A 25,605-nucleotide genomic window follows, 5' to 3' on the forward strand; every position below is an offset into this window, starting at 1 on the left:
GTGTGAAGCATTTTGCCAAAGGACATGGCAACAGAATACACCAGTCGAGGATTGAACATCTGAATTTTGGATTATGGCGCAACACTAGTGGGCAAAACCTAAAAATCAAGTAAAAATAGTAATTAGTTCAGTGATTAAATTGGATTTGGCGCGAAAATCTTCTATTTTCTTACAGGCTTATCATATTTTTGCATACAATATAATAGATTAAAATTCCAAATGTCCCTGTTTAAATTACTTCAATCACTTGTTTTTACTTTAAATTTGCGATGAAATTCTGAAAAATAAAGTTGTCGCTGGCATGTTTTTCTGCCACCGTATCAGTGTCATACCAGCAAGTGTGATTTTTATTTGCCCAGAAGGAGAGGGGGGTGATAAAATTTTTTTTACTGATTAATATGCAAGAAAGAAAAATGAGTTAAACCTCACTTGGTTACATCTCTTCTATGTTATCTCAAATGAGGCTTATTTTTTTACATTTCTGGCAGTCAACAAACATCAGACAAAAGTTATTACATTCTATTTTGTGACTTAGTCAAATGGGAAATTAAAAGTTAATGAAGTGGCTAAGAATGTTGGTGTGTTCAGCAGCGTATGTCAGGAATTATGGGATGGCGTGTCTAGCAAACGGCATTGGCAATCCATCACCATGCTCGGCACTTCAAAAGTTCATGCAGACACATAAGAGTGAGCATTAAGCTAATCTTAGTCATTTCTCCGCGCTCCTCTTGCTCTAACTGCTGTTCCAGGGGCTCACTGAGGAATAAATATTTCAGTGCTTGTCCTTCATTATGAATATTTTCAATATGGTGCCCGAGCTCAGCCACATCATATCTTACTGAGAGGTGGAAGACTTCAATTGAATTTAGATAGCTATTTAACACGGCTATTACATGAGCACATCAAGAGCAAAAACTAACCTAGGCGTCTCATAAGAAAACCCATCATATTTTAAAGTGTTTTTCATTCATATGAAATATCCATGTCATTAGTTTTACGCAGCTTTTTTATACCAAATGACTTTCCCATTTTGGCAAAACGATGGTTAAAAGTGCACTTCGTAAATTTTCTCGTGGAGGGTATGCCACCTGGTTTTGTCTTGAATGTTCCACAGTATAGCTGGCATTACATTTGTTAATCTCCATGGGGACAAGTAAATGACGCCACCAGGCCGATTTGCATGTCTTTAGGGCTGTAGCCGACTTAAGACATGTCCTGCCTATCGATTAGCTGACTAAAAAGGGGATGTGGCAAAAACTCTCAAACTATTACGTGTCCTTTTTGTATCTGACCCATGCGACAGTCACAAGGCTATACTTGCACGGGAATTCATGCAAAAACAACTATTTACGCACAAGAGTATTGGTGCATGTAAAAGGCAGAATCAATGAAACTAAACGATTCGCTTCCAAATCTTCAGCTTGTTCATTCAATGCAGTCTCCATTCTGCTGCTGATCCATTTAAATCCTTATAATCTAAATAAAACTTTTAGTCAACAAATACAAATTTTGGTTGACTAAGGCACCACCTGATCTAATCGACTAAACAACTAAAGGTCTACAGCCCTACAAGTCTGGTCAACTATACTGAAATAATAAAGTCCACGGTACAGCTCCATCTCAAAGCCACTAACCACTAGTGTGAAGATAGTGAGGTATAGATCTTAGCCAGAGAGAAAAAGAAAATAGAAAAAGAAAGAAAAGAAATAGGTTTGAGAGGGGAGTTAAAGAGGCAATTTTTGTTAGGAAAGATAATCCTTTCTTGAACCGGAATGGGGGGGCCTTAGACATCATCTCTCTCCCGTCTATAACTCCATCTTCAGACCCAAAGCACAAACAAAGGAAACAAAGAGAACAACGGAGCTAGCCAGGATGCCAATAGGTTGGTAAGCACCCATTAAGAGTTGTATGAATATGCTAATTATGACTCAGGCACAGTTCAATAGAAATAGCCTACATACAGAAAGTGTAAACAACAGGTGTTTCCAGTTTCAGTGTAGTTAGTCGCTCCCTTCAGATAGATATAAGACAATATCCACCAGCAATCTGACCAGAACTGAAGAACCAGCTTGGATGAGAAGCGAAACGTCTTCACTCCTACAACTTATTGTCCAGTTGACAGATTTAACTTTTGGCTTTTACTGTGGATCAGACCTGGACGACTGAGGGATTACACAAACATACTGAAATAAATGTTAGGATATACCTTTAATGACATACTGTGGAATAGTCCAGGACAAGCAATAACATCTCTATGGAGCAGTTAGTGGACCCTCCAACAAAGAAGTTATGCAGTAAATTTACAAATGTAATGGTTCAATAATTAGATATATTTTACTCACTGCTGCATAGTTGCTATAATCCAATCCCATCCATCTTCTGCATTAACTTTATAATGTCTGTTGATATGATTAGTTTCTTTACTGCTACATCAAACTTGTAAGACCTTTTTTAGGATCTGTTGGTTTCAATACAGTTTCTCGACTAGATTTTGAGCTTGACAAAGTTTAAATCCAGGCTCAAAATGCTTCCGTTTAGCTGTGCATATGACTAAAAGGTTTTTATTCTGCACTCTCCACTTTTAATGTTAATTTTAGGATGATTATTTGTGTTTATTTATATTTTGAGTTGTTGTATTGTGATTTTAATGTCTTTCTTATTCAGTAAAGCACTACAAATTGTGCTATACAAATAAACTCGCCTTGTCTTGCCATTTCACCCCTCTCCATATTCATATTATACAACACGACTGTCACCAAAGCAATTTAATCAGTGATTTGCACAGGCTGAACTGTATTTTCTAAGAAGCCACACAAATCTAGCTAAATATTATAGAAACCAGTAGGGTATAACAATGGAAAGCTTGTCAATTTCGATCTTTCTTTATTCTTTTTAAGCTTTGTCAGATTCTTGGTTGATCTCAGAGACAGGTGAACTGCTAAGTCCTTTGCTGTGACATCTGTCAGTAGAACGTAGAAGTCAAACATGTCTGATAAATCAAATCCTCCTCTCTTCTCCTCCGTGTGCTTATCTCACCGTGCGTCATCTCAGTCAGGCTTTCGTCATCTTTCACATCGCATCACTCGGTCTGTCTGTCAACATTCTTTGGTCTACTTTTACCTTTACCCTTTCATTAACGTCTCCATAGAAACTGACTTTTTTTTTTTTTTTTTACATATTCTGCTTTTAAGACATCACCCAAATACTTTGTACTGGCAACCCGCTGGGCCATTGTGCAGCCTCGTGGTTTCCATTAGACGTACTGTGACAAGTAATGATAACTTTCAGGAGGCTTTCAACTTTACATTGAAGTTCTATCAGAAGAATGTGGAGGTTACTTCATCTCGACGTACAGGTTGGTGAGCGTGGGGTTTTCAGCTACCGTGCGTCTTGACACTCACTTTTCTCTTATGTTATACAGTGAGGATGCTTACAGTTAAAGGAGGCCAATTATGCAAAATCGACTTTTCAGAGCTTTTAACCACGTTGTACTTGTTTCCGCTTCTCATTTTACCCTCTCGAAGTTGTATTCAGAGTGATTTGTGCGTGTTTGAGAAATCCTTATACTCCTGCATTTGAGATGTCATTGCTCCATTTTCACCGCCACCGGCATACGCCCACTGCGCTGTAGCCTACTTACTTCGTTCTCGTTGTTTTCTTAATCTGAGATACACATATGATTCGGCGTTGTGTACCAATTTTGGTATAAATGAAAAAAAAAAACTATCTGCAGTTCGCTAGCGTGACGTGCAGCAGTTTTGATGAGGTTTACGGAGTTTTCTAACTACAAAGTCATAGGGATAGTTTCTTTTATTAAGTTATTTTAAATCAATATTGTGATTTTAAATGTCCAAATTATAACGTAATGATTCACGGGGGTCATAGATTGTTACTATACAGCAGACAAAAGCATAGTACGTCTTCTTTAAGTTGTTGTGCCTTGTTATATATAAGAAATGACAAAAACTGATGGTTAAATATGTTGATATGTTTTGTATTATTTTGTTGATAATTATGTACAATATTTTTGCTGATGTTAGAGTAATTAGAGTGCAAAATGTCATCTTGCACTCTTCTTTGGACGTTCTTTTCATTTTAAACAGCTAATTCTGACATACTAAATACTATACTATACTACTCTATACTATTATAATCTGGCAAATCTCAGAAACAACAATGGCAATTATCATTTTTTTTTCGGTGTTTCTGTAAACCAAGTACAACACAGTTTACATTAGACGTAATTGTGACGAGTAATGAGAACTTTAAGGATGCGGTCAACTTTACACTGAAGTTCTATCAGAAGAAGGTTACTTCATGTGGAGTTAGGGGTTGGTGAACATAGAGATTTGTTACACTGCTAGTCTTGTCAGTGGTGAGAGATGTGAGTCAAAAGTACGAAAAATTCTGTCGAGTTTCAAAACAAATCTCATATAAGCTAAAGTTGCATATAGTCTGGCCTAACTGAAATTGAGGGGCACTTTCGGAACGATCCAATTAGTTTGAATACATCGGCTGTGATCAGATATTCAGATACAAACGTTGCACACAATTAATTCCTCAATTTGACTATTATCAACATTTTACATAACTAAACTCATTTCTCATTTATTGAGAGCCTGCACTTTTACTGGCAATAATTTTCATTTTTCTTTTCTTCAAGTTTGGACAATTTTAATATCTATTTTTAATGAACATAGTCTGGCTCCTATTAAAAATGTACTATGTAACTTTTTTGCCACCTATATGTCACACAGACACAATGTTTTGCCTTAAATGTTCCCTAGTATAATATTAAATGCATCTAACTTCTGTCTATGTAATCTATCTATCTATGTAACTCGTCACCTCCTTATTTCCATGTACATACATTTCATGACATAGTATGGAACATTCCAGACAAAGCAGTAACATCACCATGGAAACAAGAAGGTAGCAGACCCTCCACCAGTAAAGGTACGTAGTGCATCTTTTAATCGAGCCCACACCTAAAACAGCGGCAACTAAGCCCACAACCTCAACCACTGTGCACCTCTGCTCAAGATTTGCACGGTTAAGATCACAAGGAATTATTCAAGTTAAAGCCCCAGTATGTAACTTTTTGGCCATGGTATGCACTTTTTGGATTGCACTGAAAACACACACACACACACACACACAAAACCATCCTTACTGTGAGTGGGCTTGCATCTCCACAAACCTGACTCTTATTTTTATGTTGTTCCTTTGGCTGCAATATTCCACAGTATGGCATAAAACGTATTTGTGTCCATGGTGAATGTTCTGATGTATGCTTTAACATTCTTTTTCCATGGAATCACACAGCTGACTTTCCACCTCCAGAAAGTTACATACTATCACTTTAATTATGCAAGGAAGAACACTGAAGTAGACCTGTCACGATAACAAATTTTGAAGTTCGATATGTTGCTGAAGTAAATATAGACGATAAATGATAATATTGAAACTAATTTATAGCACTGACACAATAACCCAAGAGTAGATTCATACCACAAAAAACTATTGTAAATCTACAATATTATTAAAAATACATGAGCTGCAATAAATAAATAGTAGAAAGAAACACTTAAGTACTTAGTTTGCATCTATAATGAGGCATATGAGTTATTAATTCCACCTTCTACAACTTCTCTTATCATATAGCCAAAAAATAACAACACATTTTTCAGTAGTGCAAAGAAAATGTACACACGATAAATACTGACCAACAAAGATATTGTTCCAGCTTTCATATACTTAAAACTATGCCAATATAAGAATTATTGTGACAAGCCTACACTGTAGCCTTATAAAAGTCTTAACTGTGACATGACTAGCCCATCACTAGCTACAACCAAAAGATATTCAAGAAATGTAGACAAGAAATAACACAATATAATACAGCTGCTGCCCTGATTGAGCTAAAAGCACAGTCTCTTCTATGGAGCGATGCCCCAGAGGCAGTTTAAAGGTAGATTGACCTGTGAGCAGTCTGTCATCAGTGAGCCGCCTTCTGTCAAAATGACATGACATTTTCACAAGGCGAAGAGGGCTGCAGTTGTCGCAATGGAAGTCGAAACACGGGGCGGGATGAGAGGAGCAGATGGAGAGTGAGGCAAGACGGAGAGAGCGGATAAAAGGCAGCATGAACAAAACAATGAAAAGGCGATAGAAATGGACGAGTGCAAACGCAAACTGGAGCAAAGCTGGGCACGGGGCCATGTTGAGAGATTCCAGATGACGGTAAACATGAGAAGTAATTGAACAAGGCACGCAAACAAAACCAGGAAGCAGGAGATGATGAACAAGATGGAATTTGAAGATGGAAAATTTAGAGCAGAGGAGACTGCAAGGAGAGTGGCATCTGTGACAGGGATATACAGAGAAATCCTCAAATATGAAGTTAATTTGATCTTGTCAATTCCATAAGTGGTTCATCCTGACAATATGCCACATGATTTAGGAAAGGTTGGTTATAATGAATAACTGGTGTTTGACTGCAACTGTGAGGTCTGCCCAATGTCTATATTGTTGGGTTTCAGATGACATCACATTATATATAATATATTATATATAATATTTAAAGAACACATATTATACAAAATGTATTTTTTTGACTTTTTAACCACGTCTCCTCAAAAACATAACTGGGGTTGTATTGTTACATTTACTCTTGTTTTATTAATCCACTAATCCAAAATCATCCTCTCTGAGCACTCAAAATGTTCCTGTCAATATTGGGCTTTTTAGTTGCGTCAGAGAAAACTCTGGACTCCTATGCAGTTTTCAGCCCATAAACCATCACCGGCTCATTCTGCTGTCACGTTCACAACAAACACATGGCTCTATTAGTATTGCCATTCCCGGAGGAAAGGGCTTAAATATTTTACTTTCTAAATGTTGATACCAGTTGCTGACAGCAGAGGGAGCTCCAGTGCCTAAATGTCTCATTGGAAACCAAAGTGAAGTCTAGAAAGTACATTTTCCATTATGCAAACATTATTTTAATTTAGAAAATGTGAAATACTTATTCCAAGGTGACCAAAAGCATGTTTAAAAGAGAATAAAAGCCACAAGAATGCATAATAAGTGGTAGGCAGCTAAAATTAAAGTTGGCAAAATGCATATTTAGTTGTAGTAGTGAGTTCTGGGGGTCTAGTTACTAATAGAAATGATCAGGTTAAACATTTTACCTTTTGGATATTTCATGGCAAAGTACAACATAATCAATGGGGGAAACTGTCTCTTGCCCTCCCACCTGGGAGTATGACATTATGACAATATGACACCATCATCTGAATAACATGAGAAATACCTAAAGCGATGGTCTGAGAATCAAACCTACAGCCACAACAAATTTTAAATGTAAGTTACAAAGTTATAGTTAAGATAACTCAGAATTCAATACCATCAGTGTTTACATGCCGCCTGTTCCAATTATAAATATGACACCTCTACATACACCTGTGGAGAGGGTGGTGGGGGTGCTAAGTGGAATGTCACACTTTTAGCTGTTTGGTAAAGCAAGGACATGGAAGAGCCTCATTTCTGATTATTACATGGTTAAGTTATCAAAAACTGCACAGGAGTCCAGAGTTTTATCTATGACGCAACTAAACTGATATATGGATGCAGCTTGTTAAGAAAACATCTTTGAGAAGTTTCCATAGTAAAGAAGGTTGGGTTATGCTGGTTACGCTACATTTTCGCTTATTTTCTAGAATCAGTGTTATGGTTGATTATATATATTACTTAAGTGCCAAATTAGAAATGACTAGCTACAAAGATATGCATGTATGTGTGTGTGTGTGTGTGTGTACTTTATAATATGCTGCACATTTCTAGTCTTGTTCTTTTAAACAGCTAATTTTACAAAGTTTTTTCCAGATAGTATTGAAACAAAAATATTAAATATAAATTATATAAATATAACTTAGATAGTTAGATTTTCCTAAGAAATAGTCTTAAAGCAGGTACAAAGAAAAGAAAAAGCATGACACCGCACCCCAGCTATGTGCCACAGCTCTCAGCAGCAGACTCATCAGCCACCTTAGCCTCTCATACTACCATCATTGTTAGCTTTTTATTTTCTTTTAGTCAGACAGCATTATCAGTGAGATGCATTTCCCTGGACATGTTTTTGATGCTAGCAGAAAAACATCCTCAAAACTGTCACCACTTTAGTTGTTACTTCCTGTAGGCGTGGTCAACCTGCCAGACGCTGGCAACTCAAGTGTGGGTGTCTCATGTGTGTGAAAGGAGGAACGCTCCTTCATCACGATTGATGATGTCTGTTCCGTCCTGATGACGGCACGTTCCTTCTTTCACACATGAGGCATCCTCCTCCAAGGACCACAGGAGCCATGGACTGCCTCAGCGACCAACCAGGTCCATCAGACTGAAAACGTCGGAGGAAGTAACAATAGCTGCGACTACTAAATAGTAAAAGAAAATAAGAAGTCAACTATTGTAACTTGAAGACCAGATAGACATCACAAAAGTAAAACTATCTTCATTATTATTCATTCTTAGATATTTTCCAAACTCAGTGTTGGTTTTGACCCTCAACTGTTTCAATGACGGCATGAATAAAAAAAATACATCAGTCAAAGCACTGGAGACCAATGCACTGGACTGTATGTATGTGAAGGACAGTAAAGGCAGCACAATCCAACGCCCTCCATCTTTATAGGAGCACCCATCCCTTTAAACCTCCCTGACTTTATCCGGGTTAGGACAAGACTTTGCTCTTAAAGGGTTCCCCCCACATGACCAGCCTCCTCCTCTCTCCCCTCATACCTAATTCATTACCTCCTGCTCGTAGCCTGAAAGATATATGGAAGGGAGATGGAGAGAAAGAGGGAGCGCATATGCTTTGTGAACGAGTGGTGCGTTGAATGGGGGTCTTAAATATGAAAAATGTCGCTCCCTTAGACGGCCGAGGGGATGCAAACAAGTCAAGCTGGGAGTGTATGGACTGCATAAATAGCACAGCAAATCATGCCAGTGCGCAGGCTTCACCTTTATGTGCAGCCATTTACTGTACATACACAAAGGAATGTCCGGAGAGGTAAGCGTTGTGCGAGATCAGTGGGCGTGCGACTGGGCAGGGGAGGGAAAGAGTTTTTATAAAGGATTCGTCAACCAGCAGGAGCCAGCCCGGTAGGTGACAGAAAATATGCAGCTAAGTACTTGTAAACTGTTAAGGGGTAGGGCTTTGGCAAGGAAAAAATAAGTTTCTTGGACATCAACTTGGAGATTTGATTTCATGGGCTGTTTGCTACCGGCGTCTTAAAGCAGATATAGCATGCATTAATGTGGATTTTCAATATTCTTTTGGGTACCTTTGCATTGGAGTTTGACATTTTTCAAGCTTATAAAATGTCTACGGAGAAAGGATAGTGCTGCTTTCAAAATAGTAGGGAAGGGAAGATAGAAGTAGCCATTTTAGCAACCAAAATGCTGGCAAGTAAATGTATCGCAATTTGAGTGGAGAAATAGAACGTCTGGTTATGGAGCATGGACTTTTATGTTGTTACGTATAAAAGTACTACTACTACTACTACAACTACTACTTATGTAAATACTACTGCAAGCATGTTTATGATAAGCCATGTTTAAAACGCTTTAAAAAACATGAATCATCCAAACATATTACCGTTGACTCTAAAAAGATTCCAGTACGTTTGACCTTGGCATGAACTACAGCACTTTCAGGTAAATACAAGTTACATTAACCCCAAAATGACCCACCCTGACATTAGTTTCGTATGTAAAGTTTACATTATTCATTGAAGTAGCAGCTGTGGAGATGGCCATATGGACAGCAGAGCCAGCATATTAAAAAAATATCACATCATACTGGACCACTCTGGGGTTGGCTCTCGCCTGCTGGGATGGTACAAGATCTCGCGCCACAAGACTCCGTGTGATTGCTACAGGATTGCACATATGTGGAAAAAGATCTGATGAGATTTTAGTTTCGTATGTACGTTAGGTGTAGTTCCAATTAGCAGGGCCTCAATGACAGCTGCAATATTAAATGAAATGAGCAGAAAGAGAAAAAAATAAAAAATAAAATTGCAATTGTCTCGTGGTTCCAATCTCGTGTCTTTAAAATTGTGTCTCGTTCTGTAAATGCTAACACTGTTTACATACAAATACAAATCACTGCACGCTACAGGAGCTAGATTACTTTGCTGTTGCAACTAAGAAACTCACATCCCTCAGAATTACTCAAGTCTAAAGCCAGTAAATGTCCACAATTGTTGATCCAACCTCCGAAAACCTCCCCAATGTAATCACATAAATTTGTCCTGTTTTGTTAATTTGCTCATTGATTGGCTGGACTAAGGGTTCGGGCCGTACGATGCCTGTCTATGTTCACAGGAGTAAAAAGGAGCTTCCGGTCATGTTTGTTATTGTGTGACTTTTTACAGACAGAAATCGTTAGCGGGACGATCAATTGTGGCTAACCGTGCGGAGGTCAAACTTGGGCCCTGCTGATCAGGCAATTAGCCTTACATGATGCTAAGTGAGGCTAAACTGTACCCCATCCCGCAGGTCCCATGACAACTATTGACTGACAACTTCGAGTGAAGAGTCAATGGGACAAGACAAATAGTATTAAGCACAAGTTGTAGATTTCTCCTTTGGCAAACACTGATTTTTTGTAAGAAAGATTAGACGACCTGAGAAAATAGCTGGCTTAAAACTATAGACTGTACAAATAAATCGACATAGCTAATCTGGAAGCTGACGTGTTGCAAATAGGAAGTGAGAATGGTGCGTGCTTCCCTTTCAAGGTTGTATTTAGAGCGATCCATACATGTTTGAGTAATCTTTATTCTCCTGCAATTACGATGCCATTCCTCCGAAAATTCACCTTGTCTCCTACTCACCTATACACGCCCACATCGCTGTACTTTGTTTTTCGCTAATACATGTAGCATTCAGTAGCGTCATGTAGCCATTTTGACAAATACACTGCTCGCTATCGTGAACTGTATCTATCCAGAGATAACCATGGTCCAACAGCACTGCATGGTTTTTGTTTGTTTATTTTTAAGTAATTTTAGATACACCACTATATTATTATTGCAAATGCTAGTTCCTTAATAGAAATGTATAATGGCCTGTTTAATATAGAGCCATTATGACATAAGTTGTTAGACATACAGGTCTGTTTAATTATAAGACATTGTACTATGACAGTATATGGGTATTGCATGTTGTTACTTGAATGTACAGGAAAATCCCACCATTGTTTCTATTAAAATAACACTTCTGCTTATCGTGACATATTAGCAAACAGTTAAACCTTGATTTATGCCTCTCAGCCTCCCCGTAATCCTACACACTGTATTCCAGATCAGGTCAGCCGCAGAAGCCCGCCAAAGCGATGACAGCTGGTTGTAACAATGTCAAAGTAAATGCCACTCCAGACAGGTGTTGGGCAAGCTAGGACAACACTTGTCAGAATGTAATGTCAGTCTATGGCAGTGTTCATTACAAACTTTCGCCTATAAATATCGCCTGAGAAAGTGATGCATATTAAATGTCCCTCAGCTATATCTTATCCTGACATCGCTGGATGTGGGCCATGCGGTAATAGCAGGTATAATAGGGACAGAGTTTTGTCCTTCTCATCCCTGTGGTCACACTTTGGGGGTTTTATAGACCACCAATAAAATGTCGCACACTCCCTTTTGTGAGGAAGAGTTTTATGCAATGGAGTCTAGTGTGTAAGGATCTAAATAACAAGGCCGTTGTGGATTGTCCATGACTGGCCATATCTTAAATATGGTACACTTAGGTGCTATATAATTTAAGCTTAACTTGACAACACCAACTGACATTTGGGAAGAATAGTGTACGCAATTTTCTCAAATTCTACACAGACACAAATATGTGAGTGATTAAGCTTTATTCACAGAAAACCGTTCAAAAGACTTACCATGTGCACAGTTAATGTTCTGTTCTGGCACATGAGGTCAGGTAAGGTGGGTGAAATGCTGTCTGCAAAGGCTGTTGGATTCCACTGTATGTTCCGGGGCTTGTGTGTTATATGAATACCTGTGTATGGCTGTAAGTATGCATGCACACATGTATGAGTGGAGCTTTAACACCTCAGACGTACACAGCAGTGCAGGCTCTCTGCAGCTTCACTGCAGCAGGGTAAAGGCTGGATGAGTGGGCAGCTTTAGAAAAGTAAAGTATTTCAATAAGACGCTGAGAATGAGTGTGTGTAAGTCAAACAAAGGGGAATCTGATCAGATTCAATGGGCAGCATCATTTAACCAGCCTGTTTGAAAAGCTGCCTCACACAGAAACACTATTGATACTGATTGGCTCAAAGTCAGAAAGGGAGATCAGCAGCTCCTTGGTTGTACTTGACATTCACAAAGGAACCAACTGTCTGCATTTTTATAATAGAATGTGGCTTTTCTATTACAGTTGCGATACTCCTGAAGTCTATCTGAAAGTAACAGACAGTGTGCAGAAAAGGCACTCACAGTCAGGCCTTAGGTGCAGCTCGCTCACACTATCACAGTGTTAACAGAACAGCACTTCTAACATGTCCACATGTTTGGGAAGCGAGGAGCTGCTGGGGCCTTGAGCACAGGCTGAAGAGATCTGACAAATGTTTAGACCTATAGGATATTCTGTTTTGTGCGCTCGGCTATTGTCTTTATCAAGTTTGATGCACTTTGTTGCTGTTGAATTCAAAACCTGGTCTTAGAGCCACAGTCTGTCGCAATCAAGCACCAAGATAAAAAGTGTTCTGATCTACTCCATTGCAGTTTTCTCATAGATATACTAGCAACAAGTGGCAATATGAATGTAATATGTCCGTACCACTTGACAATGCCTGATCTCTGAAGATAAGCAGGGTTGGGCCTAGTTAGTACTTGGATGGAAGAGCATTGTGGAAAAGCAGTACCACAATGGGACAGCAGACGATCTAATGCAAACTGTTGTGTTTTTTGGCGAGACACCTCACCCACATTGCAGGAATCTGGCGTGTGAGTGGTTTTTGGAGCAGATTATCAGTCTACACCAGGGCGGCTGTGGCTACAATAGTAACTTACCACCACAAAGTGAATGAATAATGCAGTGTACAGTGCTCTGGGTGCCTTAAAAGACACTACATAAATCCAATGCATTATGTGTGACATAAACATTACCCTATAGAGTGCTTCTTTATGAGTGTGTAATGCTCTAGTGGCTTTCATTGTATACGTATAGATTTTATAACTGTGACATTTCATTATGATCATTATTATTATTGCATTGTCCCATATCTTTGTCAACAAACCTACAAATCTCTGCCTTGTACCACACGTATATGTACTTAAGGTTCCTTTCACTCTTGTAAATATCCACTGGCAAAAAAAAAAAAAAATAAAAACTGACATTTAAATTGAAACATTTTATTTTATGCAGATTTAGGAACAGCTTACCTTTCAAGACTACAATAAAGTGATAATAAGCTATCGTAAAACCACATGCCACTGGCTCTAACTAGAAATACATTATAAAGTTGTATTTGTTCACTGATACCGTGCAGTTCCACCGTGTTTACACCACTCTGACTTACTATTTTGCTTTCAATTTTTGTTCTCTCTTCACCAGAACATTATTAGACATGAGTTGGTGTAAACAGGAAGTGGTTTATCTTGGATTACCAGGCTATATCTGCACACACTGAACAGCTCTGTTTTTGAATCTCATTAGCGCTGCTTAGCATGTTGATCCACATGCAGATATGGCACATTCACATGACTCTCTGTAGTATTAATCTCCATCACAGCCCGGCGTGCCTCTGGATTTGTCACACGTAGGTGGTGAACCCTGAAACAAGTTAATTACAACTATAAATGTGAACAGCCCAACTCTAATTGCACTCCGCATGGTAACAAATCTGACTTTATTCTACTAACAAACTCATTAACTCTTTGGGAACTGCCGTCATATGGTTTGCGCAGTCCTCCAATTTCACTGCTCATGTAGCCGTGCATAAACCTCCCACTCCCCAGACACCTCCCCTATGCATTTATTTAATTTCGCTAATTTTAATTTAGATGCATGGTTTATATACAGTGCCTTTTAAACTATGCCAGCACTTTACATCACATTATTAATTCATTCCTCAATCGCACTCTGTATCACTCGTGTATTTGGCTGACATATTTAATCTGGCAAGTAGGATGACGTATCTTGCCCAAAGGCATAACAACAGTATGTAACACAGGGAGCTGGGATCGAACCACAGACGTTTGCTGGCTTAGCTACACTGGAGAATGGAGTAACTTAAAAGGAAGAGTATGGAGGGTTTTTTATTCAAGTTTTATGAACATGACCTAACTCTTCAACTTTAACCCTTTCTTAGGTCCGCAAGGGCCCGTTGTTTTGCAGACAGTGTTAACAAACAATACATACAACCTCTTAATGGACAAGCAAGACAACAAAGACATAAGAAGAAAAAAAAGTGTGATTGGACAATATGGTGCAGAAGCCTTGGCTACAAAAAAACAAAAACAAAAACAAAATCCATTTACATTATAGTTAATTTAAATGATCAATATCAATAGGAACAAAGTCTGTTTCTCCTATACCTGGGAACTGACTATCTCCTGCTAGAGGAGAGAAACTTAAACACCTCATCAATCAAATAGTGCTTTTACTGATAACAATTGTAATGCTGATTTATTCTTAGTTCCAAAATACATTGGATGAGATGGTAAAGGTGTTGATGTTTTCATTTGATGTTTTGGTTGTACAAAATTATGCTGGTCCAATTTGGGCCACCGTTTCCTACGCCAAAATCAATTAAAGATGGAAAAAAAATCAAACTAAAACCACTCTAGTTTAAAAACTCACTACCTAAATCACGGCTGTCCAAACTATGGCCCAGGGACCAAATGTGGCCCTCAGACCAATTTTTATTGGTCCTCAGGCCTTCAGTTGAACTGGCCCAATTGATCATAATCAGTACTTTGTACGGCAAATTTGAATAATCCTACTAATATAACCTAAACCACATCACATTGGATTGTCATACAGACCTAATATTAATATTTCAAGCCTTATTTAAAGTATGAAGTCAAAACTATGTTAAATGCACCATCTGAATTATCCACTGTATTGACCACTGGCCCTGCGTGTTGAATATTTTTCAAGATATGGCCCTCGGTGAAAAAGTTTGGGCACTCATGACCTAAACAGAAGCACGTGAAGTCTATCATTCTGGTAGTCATGACCTGTCCATATACTGAGAATGAGAAAAGAAACTTTATGTGTGTTCTCTATTTGCAGGTTTAGACACTGGCAACTCAGGTTCAGTTGTGATTGTAGTTTTTTTTTTCTTTCTTTCTTTTTTTATCTGTAAGAAGCAGGCTACACCCCCTCCTTAAAAACATCGACTACATGAAACAACCCCAAATATATCAAGAGGACTTCATTCTGTTTGTAAGTAGTGTTTGCTTGATGCCGGCAATTCAAAACCCCTTTATAATTTACAACACGAAAGCAACAACGCCCCAGAGGAATAAGACAAGGAATCGGTTTAACAATTCTGTATTCACACGTTGTTCATCAAAGCCAGCTGACTGTCCATCGGCTTGTATATGGAAGCAGGATTTGTGTAGGTTGACGGGGAAATCAAACGGTATCAGAATGCATGGGCTGCGATAAGATCAATGGAAGGTGGGTACGAGGTTGGCTTTCGTCTGAGAATAACTGTCTTTTTTAATCCGTGGGTCGTGCCGAGTTAATGCATCCAGGGAATTGCACCTGGAGTGGATTTCAATTGTGCCGCTAACAATGGCCAGGTCGCTAGGATAACTGAACAAGGAGATTTATAAGACGTGCTCTATTTCCCTCGGCTGCTCATTTGTACATTTCATGTTCTATTGTGTTCACTTAAACCACTATTTCATGGAGTGGATGTGCAGGTTCTGTAGGTGTGAGGTTAGTTGAGGAGTAGAGGAGAAGAGGAGATATTACCCGATGATTTATAGCTAAATTTCTGATATTAAAAAAAAGTTAATAAATGTGAAATAACATGCTGGCACTGCTGGAGTGTCCTTACGAGACATTTCACCCAGCTCGCCTGCAGCTTGGAGTGTGGTCATGGTCAGTACATTTTAGTAACTTAACCCTACTATACAATTTAAATGTTTATGTTTTAAATTCAAGATTCAGTTTATGGTTCGGTTTATGCATTAAAACCTACATATTAACTGATAAACTAATACAAGAATCACATGCATTTCAGAACATGTTTATAGAGGTCAAGCATTTCACTTATGCTCTTTTGAAAGGAAAAATATATATATTGCATGTGAGTGGGATTTAAGTTTTTCTTCTTCCCACTCCTTAAGCTTAAATAAGAAAAAAATAAATACATATGTGAAATGTGCAAGTGATACATGTATACTGACTTATTTTTTCTGCTTGAAATTAAAAAAAAGTCTAAACTACAGAATTAGCAGCTTTAGCATAACTGTCTTTTGTTGTTTGCAGTAGGGACTTTCTGATGTAAATACCGGTAATTGAAAAATGTGTTGCTTCGTAACTATAATTTCAGCTGAAATGTGATTCATCTTGGAGGCCTACTGTCAAACCTCACATTACTTTACTTTGCTGTGTTTTTTGTGTATTTTAAAGTGTGAGCGCAAAGACCCACGATTAGCTGGAACGCCCCTTTGTCACCACAGTGTCTGTCATGCAGAAAAAACTATTTAAAACCATATTGATTTGCATGAAACTTTGTGGGACAGTAGGGCATGTGCCAAGGACACACATTTGCATTTGAGAGCAGATCCATAAATAATGGGAAAAGAGTGGGATTTTATCACTGTTTCCTGCATTAAATAGGGCATTTGAGGTTTCCTTTCCAACAGTGACCTTCTCATTTAAATGATCTATTTATTCTGTTGAATAGTGCCTCAGAATTTGGGAATAACTAAAGTATTAATGCCAAACAAGAGTCATTAAAAGTATGTTAATCTATGAGGCTGCCCTGCATCCTGGGAGTACAAAATGATTACTGTGTTTGGAACAAAGGCTCATTTGCACAGGAAAGTTAACCGACTTCAACTTGACATTTTCTACGTACAGACAGAATAAAACCTAAAATGTGAGATCTACTTCAGGTTAGAATACAGCTTCAAAGCCTCTTTGAATCTGCTCAGCCTGATTATAGGACTACTGTCACAATCATAAAAAGCTATTATTTCAAATTTTGCTTTATCCTCCCACAGTAAATCCTGGTATTGTTCACCTTAAGTTTAAATGCACGCTCTTTTTAAGTTAATCTCCCCCTGAGGCGAAACCATTATAATAAACATTACAAGGCTTTAACTGATGAAGAACAAATGGACCAGCAGCGTGTAATATAAGAGAAAAGTCTGACAATTAGGCCTGGGCCATATCATATCACTGATGATATATGTTTATAGATATGGGGATGATATCAGATTTGTAATATCGTAATATAATTGCATGTGCACTGCAATTGAATTTCCTCTCAGTAAAGCGTGGAGGCAGACAGATTGTGGCTAACTGCTAACTAGCTAACCAGCCTAGAGTGACTTAAACCTGCCTGTGGACACACTGTCAGGTTGTGGATGCACTGACAGTATATATATATGATCTTATATCCTTAATTTCATATTTGCAAATGTTCTCTTTCATATTGTGATACAAATTTTAAGAGCTGCTCTACTTATAATATTTTGTAAATGTAACTTTACCCAGATTGTCTGTGTAATCCCTCAATTGTCCAGGTCTGATCCATAACAAGATTCCAGTCTATTTCAAACCTACAAACACTTTAAGACAAAATCTGGCTCAAAACTGGCTCATAAACAAATCAATGTGGTCTACTCCATTCAGTGTAGTGAAGAGTGCAGTGAGTGTTACATTGGAGAAACTAAACAGCCACTTCATAAGAAAATGTACCAACACTGCCGTGAGAGCTCCTCAGGACCCCAGTCAGCTATACATCTCCATCTCAAAGCCACTAACCACTACTTTGAAGATAGTGAGGGTCAGATCTTAGCCAGAGAAAAGAAATGTTTTGAGAGGCGAGTTAAAGAGGCAATTTTTGTTGGGAAAGAGAATCCTTCCTTAAACAAGAATAGGGACCTGAGACATAATCTCTCACCGATCTACAACTCTATCCTCAGACCCAAAACAAACAGGAACAAAGAGAACAATAGGCGGTCATTAAAGGTTGAATAGGGCCGTTAAGGCTGAAACTGAAGACAATACGTGTTTACAGTTTCAGTGTAGTTAGCTCCTCCCGTCAGATAGAGTGTGCACCAGCAATCTGACCAGAACTGAAGAAGTGACTTGGATGAGCAGTGAAACGTCTTCACTTCTACCACGATTTGTCCAGTTGACAGATTTAAATTTTGTCTTTTGCTTCCCAGATTATTATTAGCAATTTTATCTACAAGGTTTTGGTGATAATGGTAAATTACTACACGCTCCTGAACATCTCTTAGCCCCCCCCTTTGCAATCTATTAATTTCTTTGACTTGCATGTAAACTGGGACAAGAGGTCTGTGTAATCCCTTAGTCATCCAGGTATGAACCATAGTTAAAAAAAGCACTTCTACAACTTTTTGTCCAGTTCACAGATTTGAATTTTTCTTTTACTACTGGGACAAGAAGTCTCACAGGTTTTGGAGCGATTTGCATTTGGTTGTTTAGCACACTCTGAGTTCTCTGAGCATGCAAAGCTAGTGTGTGTGTGTGTGTGTGTGTGTGTGTGTGTGTGTGTGTGTGTGTGTGCTAGCGCTACCTATGGCCATGAAGTCCTCGTAGTCCCAGGCCTGCAGCTGCGCCAGGGGACCGCTGTACAGCAGTAATCCATCAGCCACGTCAGTGATGAACTCCAGCGACACATGGCTCTCAAAGCAGGGCATCATGGGAGGAAACCAGGCGTATCCGTTGCCGTGGAAACTGTGCTTGTTCTGCTGGCACTCGGGCCCTTCGAACTGCGCTGGGCACTGGCACCTAGGGGGCAGAGGAGGAAAGCAAAATTGTATGTTTTAGTAAATGGAATGAATATGGGATTTTGTAGACCGATTTTTGACAGATGGGTTGAACTAGGGGGATGCTCTGATCTCAATATCTCTATTCTTTTTTTGTAGTACAGTTCATTCTTTCAAGCGCTTTTTCTCTCACAGCCAGAATCGTGGAGTGTAGTAGTTTTCCTTTTTTTCATGAAGACAGCCTTCCCTTTGGCTATCTCCACGTCTGTGTGATGCAGATGTGCTCATTAGTGCAAAAAAACACAGGGAGAATCTCACACCATTTGCAAAAACCTCTTTCTCTCTCTCTCTCTGTTTTTCTCTCACTCATTTCCCCCTCTCTCTTATTTTCTCTCCCTCTCTTTTTCTCTCTTATTCTCCCCTTTCTCTCCCTCTTTGTCCCTCTCTCTCTTTTCTTTTCCTACTTAACCCTCTCTCTCTTTTTCTCTTCCTCCTTATTCCTCTTTTCTCTCCTACTCTAACCTGCTCTCTCACTTTTCTCTCCTTCCTTAACCCTCTCTTTTCTCTCCCTCTCTAACCCTCTCTCTCACTGTTCTCTCCCGCCTTAGCAGTCTCTCTTTTCTCTCCCTTTTTAACCCTCTCTCTTTTCTCTCCCTCCTTAATCCTCTATCTTTTCTTTTCCTCCTTATCCCTCTCTTTTCTCTCCCTTTTCAACCCTCTATCTTTTCTCTCCCTCATTATCCCTCTTTTCTCTCCCTCTCTAACCCTCTCTCTTTTCTTTCTGCCCTCAACCCTCTCTCTGTCTTTTCTCTCCCTCGTTAATCCTCTCTCTCTCTCTGTTTTTCTCCCTCCCTAACCCTCTCTCTTTTTCTCCCCTCCTTAACCCTCTCTTTTCTCTCTCATTCCTTTCCCTCCTCTCTCTCTATCTTTCTATCACTCTTCCTCTCCCTCATTTCCTTTCTTTCTCTCTTTCTCCCTCCATTTCAACATCTCAGCACTCATTTGTTGTACTGCTCCGAGTTAAGTTTGAACTTTTCAGATCCCTTCATTAATAAATGTTATCGGAACTTGGCAGAAGTAAAAATCTGTGTTTTACATTTCCTTCTTTTGATAGTGTCTGGATTTACCCCGAGTCAAACATTGGTCTGGAAAAGTCTCTTCTCTCATACCGTCACATCAATGAAAAATAAATAAGGTTTAAATATTAACTCAGTGGATCCTAGTTTTGAGGTGTTCATATTATATTGGCAGCAGTTGCTCAATCGGTACATGCCATTGTGTCGTTTAGCAAGACATTTCACCTGCTTATCCTGCAAATGCTGATGTAAACTGATGTATAAGTATGAATTCCTGTAGTACCACTATAATCTAGATGGAAAAAATAAAATAAACCATTAGTATAACTGCATCAGTTGCGTCAATAAAGTAAAATAAGTGTAAAAGAATTAATTACAAGTCACAATATAATTATACTTATAAGGCAATTACGGTAATAATCTAAGCTCGTACCTAGAGATGGGCGATACAAAATGAGAAAATCCACTATTCTCTATAAAACAATAATAACAACTGACAAATAAAAGTGCGTATAAAAAATTAAATTAACAGTGTACTCTTTCAAATAAAAATATTGGGTAATATTTTTGCACTTTTGCTGTTGCCAAGACATTTACTCGCACATTACTGCACTGGCATACTCCGAAAATGATCAAGAAAGAATTTTTGTGCAAACTTTGAGATAATTTAAAGAGGCAGTATTTTACTTATATGAGGTATTAACAGCTGACACATAACATATTTCAATCACGATGTTACCTTTTATTGTTTTGAAAATGCAATATTCAATGAAAACAACTTATTGTAGTTTTTGCCACCCTGAGCCACCCGTCCGTTTGCTCCCTAAGTTAAGTCACTCCCCCTTCAGAGCGCACAATCAGCATTGCAGCCGGCTAATGACACTCCTGCACATCGCATCAGGTTTATCAAGTCGTTGTGTACAGTTTCGTATCATGTTTTTGCATATTTTTGTGTAACTGTCGCGTGGGTGCATGGATGACGTTCGCTTGTGGGCCGAGCATCGCGCAGAATCTTACAGCGCACCATAACGAGGGTTCGAATAGGACCCAGGAGAGAGCGCTAAAATACCCAAACATCCTCTTCAGGCATGTTTTTGATGAGGAAACAACATTATAACAAGGTAGAAAGCACAAAAATACCCCCTTTGTAACAATTATGAAAGACTATAAAACACAATTCACATTCACGAGTATAGAAGCTCTCAGCAGCGAATACGTTTCTTTCTTGATTGACTTGCAAGTTTGTAATTATTTTCATTCAATTATCCATCTGAAATTAAGACTTATTTTTGATTGCTCTCAACTTGTCATATTGTTTCATCTGTCGTTCTGTATTAGCGCCATATGAAGGTGCACGTTAAGGAAGTCAAAATTCTCCGTACTCAATATGCTGCTTGGTACCAATTACGAGATCTACAAATTGCATCCCCAGGCCGCTCACAGCTTGGAGGTATTTCTCGCGGGCATCTGCTCTGCATCTAATACGTTTGTTTTTCATTGGTGGATGTTATTCACACTCCAGCTGCCTCCCTCCATATTTAGCTTGTGGTGATAATGCATGGCCACACACAGAGAGTACGTACAAAACCCCCTCCTCATCCAAAGGTGTTCATTTTACTCGTTTCTCTGCCAGCGCCACAACAAATAAGGAGGGAAACTGAAATTAAACTACAAAAGCCAAAACAATCTGCCCTGTATTAAAAAGAAGGAAATCCAGTAACTTAACGGTGCACCATGAAATGTTTTATAGTAAGGGGAGTTGGAGCTTGCCTATTTTCTACAGCATGGCATTAAACGTATCTGTCTCCGTGGCGTCAAGCAGGTGATGCCACGTGACCGAGATACGTGTCAGGTCTGTAGAGAGGCAAGCCCTTAAAAGGTATTTTCAAGCAATAAAAAAGACACCTGTACTTGGAAAAATGCAAGATTTAATGCCCTACTGTGTAAAATTTCAGGCAAACCGATGGCATCTCCATGGAGACAAGCAGGCGATGCCACAAGGCCAAGATAAAGGTCAGATCTATCGAGTAGTAAGCTCCTTCCAGGTACTTTTAAGCAGTAAAAATGACTGTACTTTAATAAATACGACATACGCTGAACGTCCTACAGTGGGACATTTCAGATAAAGCAAGGATATATCCATGGAGAGGAGCAGGTGATGCACAAGGTCAAGATATAGGTCGGATCTACGGAGTGTTAAGCTCCTTCAAGGTATTTTTGAGCAAACGACTGTGCGCGAATAAATACAAGATATACTGACTGCCAGACTGTGTAATATTTCAGGCAAAACAATGGCATCTCCATGGAGACAAGCGAGTTGCAAACCCTCTACCATAAGTTACATAGTGCAGCTTTAATATCGCTTTTTTCTCAGTGTAATATTCAGACAAGGGTCCCATGTTTTACTTGATAATTCAAAGCAGGAACTCTTTGTAATATTTTAGCAGTAGGTGGATATCATAATTATATATAACCTGTTCATAAGAAACAGGTTTTCTTGTTTTGCAGTGTTTTTTACCCTTCTGTTTTCCCTTCCTATCTTTCTCTTTTGTAATCTGCATATTATTATGAGCTGTTACACTTCTGTGCCACCATAACACATGCACCACACCGGCTTTACATAAAACACATCACTTCAGTACATGACTGCTAATAAAGCTACCTGGGGACGCCTGAGCAGACAAGCAAATGGGAAAAATGTAAACCACAGAGCGCTGCATATAGAATTATTGAAATGCTCCTCCGCTGTATGTATGACATCTATGGTACCTCCATTTTTTTTAACTTGAGTTTAATTCTCCTGACAATCTGGGTTTAGTTTCGATGTTCGTGCCCTCACAATCCTCTTAAGGAAGCTTTGTTTTGCTCATTTCGCGTCTGTGGGGAATTGTATTTGTTAACATGGGCCCAGGGAAATATAATCCCACTGTCACTCAGCAAATCCCATTATTAATAATCCCGGAGTTTTGATTATCTGCATGTTCCTTGAGTCTTCAACTGGTGTGTGTTGGGGTCACATCTGTCAGACTACAAGTTCAGTTTGTCTTATCGCAATATGCAGCTACGTACTGTTGTTTTAGTTGATAGAGATGTGGTTAAGAATTTGGCTCTATATTTAGAAACAATTTGCATGTAGAGAATAAAGAAATAATGAAGCTGAAAATAGTTATGGAAAATACATCAACTGCATTTGACTCGTTTTTCATGCCAATGGAACAACATCAGGAGAGACGGATCACTAAAGCTTCCATTAAAACATTTTGAACCCAGATTTTGAGAAAGGAGTACCTAGCGGGAGGATTAGTCTATTGATTCTGCATATTCAGGTGGATGGGGGACTTGGAGTACCTAGAAATCCAACAAATTCATCAGGAGAATGTCAAGATCCCAGTCTGCCCTGTGTTTTGGTGCTGTCTTTCGCCCTCCCTTCTGTGTCTGAACCTGGAGCTGGGCGGAGTTTCTGGTACCTCCCACTACACACCTGCAACCCATCAACGATCAAGCTGCACCTGCGGAGTACAAAGTGACCGAGGATCTGACACTCGTCGCCAGATCGTCCGTGTATCCCCCGTGGTACAGTTCGACTCTTATTTTCGTTTTTTGCCAGATCCCGCTCTCTGGCACTACTCTGCACCTCAGCCTCCGACCCAGCTCTCCTCGACCGGTACGAACACCCCAGCCTCTGACCCCGTTACCTACGACCCGCTCGAAGGCTTCAGCATACGACACCGCTCTCAACCATCTGCTCCGTCAACCTACATTTACATTACCATTTTTGTAAATAAACCTTGTTCAATCTTTTACAACGAGTCTGAATCTTTGGTCCGCCCAGACATTACGACAGAGAACATGCAAACTCCACAACGGTCTATGGTTCTTGGCAGTACACTTTCTGATTAATTTACAAACCTTGGCCCTGTAACTTCCAAAAATATAAATATTGGCTAATCTACATATGTGTAATATTGTTTTGCGCTGTATAGCCAACTACAAATCCTCTAATTCAGGAATTCCCAAACTTGTGAGGCTGGGATCCTGGAATAACTATGCAAAATTTGAACGCAAGTATCGATTTGAACTTAAAAAAAAAAAAAAAAAAGTGCAAGTGTAAAGTCAGATTTAATATTGTTTTTTGGTTTTTTTTCTGTCTAATTTGTACGTAAGAATAGATTAAAAAAAAAACAGTGTAACCACCATTTTATGATTGGCAAAAAAAAAAAAAAAAAGTGTAACGTCAATTTTATTTTATTGTCTAATTTCACTAAAGCACATTTACAATTTACATGTAAACATAGATAAAACACAGTGTCATTTAAAAATACCTTGAGATCATCTTGCGACCCCCATTTTATGATTGACAACGCCCACTTTGAGAACCATTCCTCTACATTACGAGGAGCTTTGAATTAAGCATTACCAAATACAGTAGAAACAGCCACTTTCCTCTCCATCCCTGATCTAAAACTATTGTTGCAGGTAGAAATGGGAAACATGGTCCTTGCGGCGTGTGTCCCTGGGTTGACGGGGGACCGCTGCTCTGCTTGTCATGTCTTTACCTCCCGCTCTTCACATAGAAACACTCTCTACCTATTCCAGACACACAATGCACCTCATGTTTTAGAGATAGCACAAGTGCATCTAACATTTGTTCACGCTCTAGGATTATAAAAAAAAAAAAAAAGACAAGGAACATCAGATTATTTTCCCATCACATGTCTACCTGGTGGTTACAAACAGTTACTTATTCTTGTCTCTGAAAGCTCTTGTATCTGAATTTTATTTCTTCCAGTTCAGTGTGTTGTAACAGCAGCTGTTTGTAAGACTGATAGTTATTGTCCATATATGATAATAGGTATTTCACTGAATTGTTGCACTCCTAAAAAAAAAAAAAGTATGTAATATGTATGCATGTATCACCAAATGATGCGTCGTCTCTTTTGAACGGTTCCGAATCTAATTTTTTTAAAGAACCAATGCAGAATCGACACAAGAATCAACACAGAAGCAGAGCAGGCGACACGAGTGAGAGCTTTGTGCCCAAAAAAAAAAATATATTTTTTTTATTATTATTTTTTTTTTATTATTATTATTGTAGTGCAACTTTTTATCTCACATTGTCTTCTGTCATATAAATAAACAGTAAAAGTACACACAAAACGCCAGTAGCTCTCAGGTATAGTGGTAATGTTCTGGATGTGTGTCTAAAATGTACTGAATGTAGAGGAAGACTTGCTCATTCTACGTGGGACAGCAGAAAACGAGCACTTTGCTGATGTAATACAAAGCTATTGAGAAAATTCTTTCTAAGCAGTTTGTATTGGACCCAGGACTGCCCTTATTTGCCTTGTGCCCAGAGAGACATATACAAAAGGTGACCTAAAATTTAGACACAGGCATTCTAACTGCTAAGGGAGGTACTTTATATCCTAAGGGAGGGGCACAGCTGACATCTGCAAGGCAAGGCAAGTTTATTTGTATAGCACAATTCGTACACAAAGTAATTCAAAGTGCTGTACAAAATA

General features: G+C 38.9%; 1 protein-coding gene across 1 annotated transcript in view; it reads right to left on the reverse strand.

The window, feature by feature from the left end:
* si:ch211-186j3.6 (neural-cadherin) overlaps positions 1 to 25,605 on the reverse strand; it is a 410,843-nt gene that overhangs the window by 89,647 nt on the left and 295,591 nt on the right. The window contains exon 27 of the mRNA XM_033991613.1: positions 18,815 to 19,029. Within this exon, the coding sequence (XP_033847504.1) occupies positions 18,815 to 19,029 (215 nt within the window). The remainder of the gene's footprint in view (positions 1 to 18,814; positions 19,030 to 25,605) is intronic.

Source organism: Periophthalmus magnuspinnatus, chromosome 3 (assembly GCF_009829125.3).
Source record: "Periophthalmus magnuspinnatus isolate fPerMag1 chromosome 3, fPerMag1.2.pri, whole genome shotgun sequence".
Taxonomy (NCBI): Eukaryota; Metazoa; Chordata; class Actinopteri; order Gobiiformes; family Gobiidae; genus Periophthalmus; species Periophthalmus magnuspinnatus.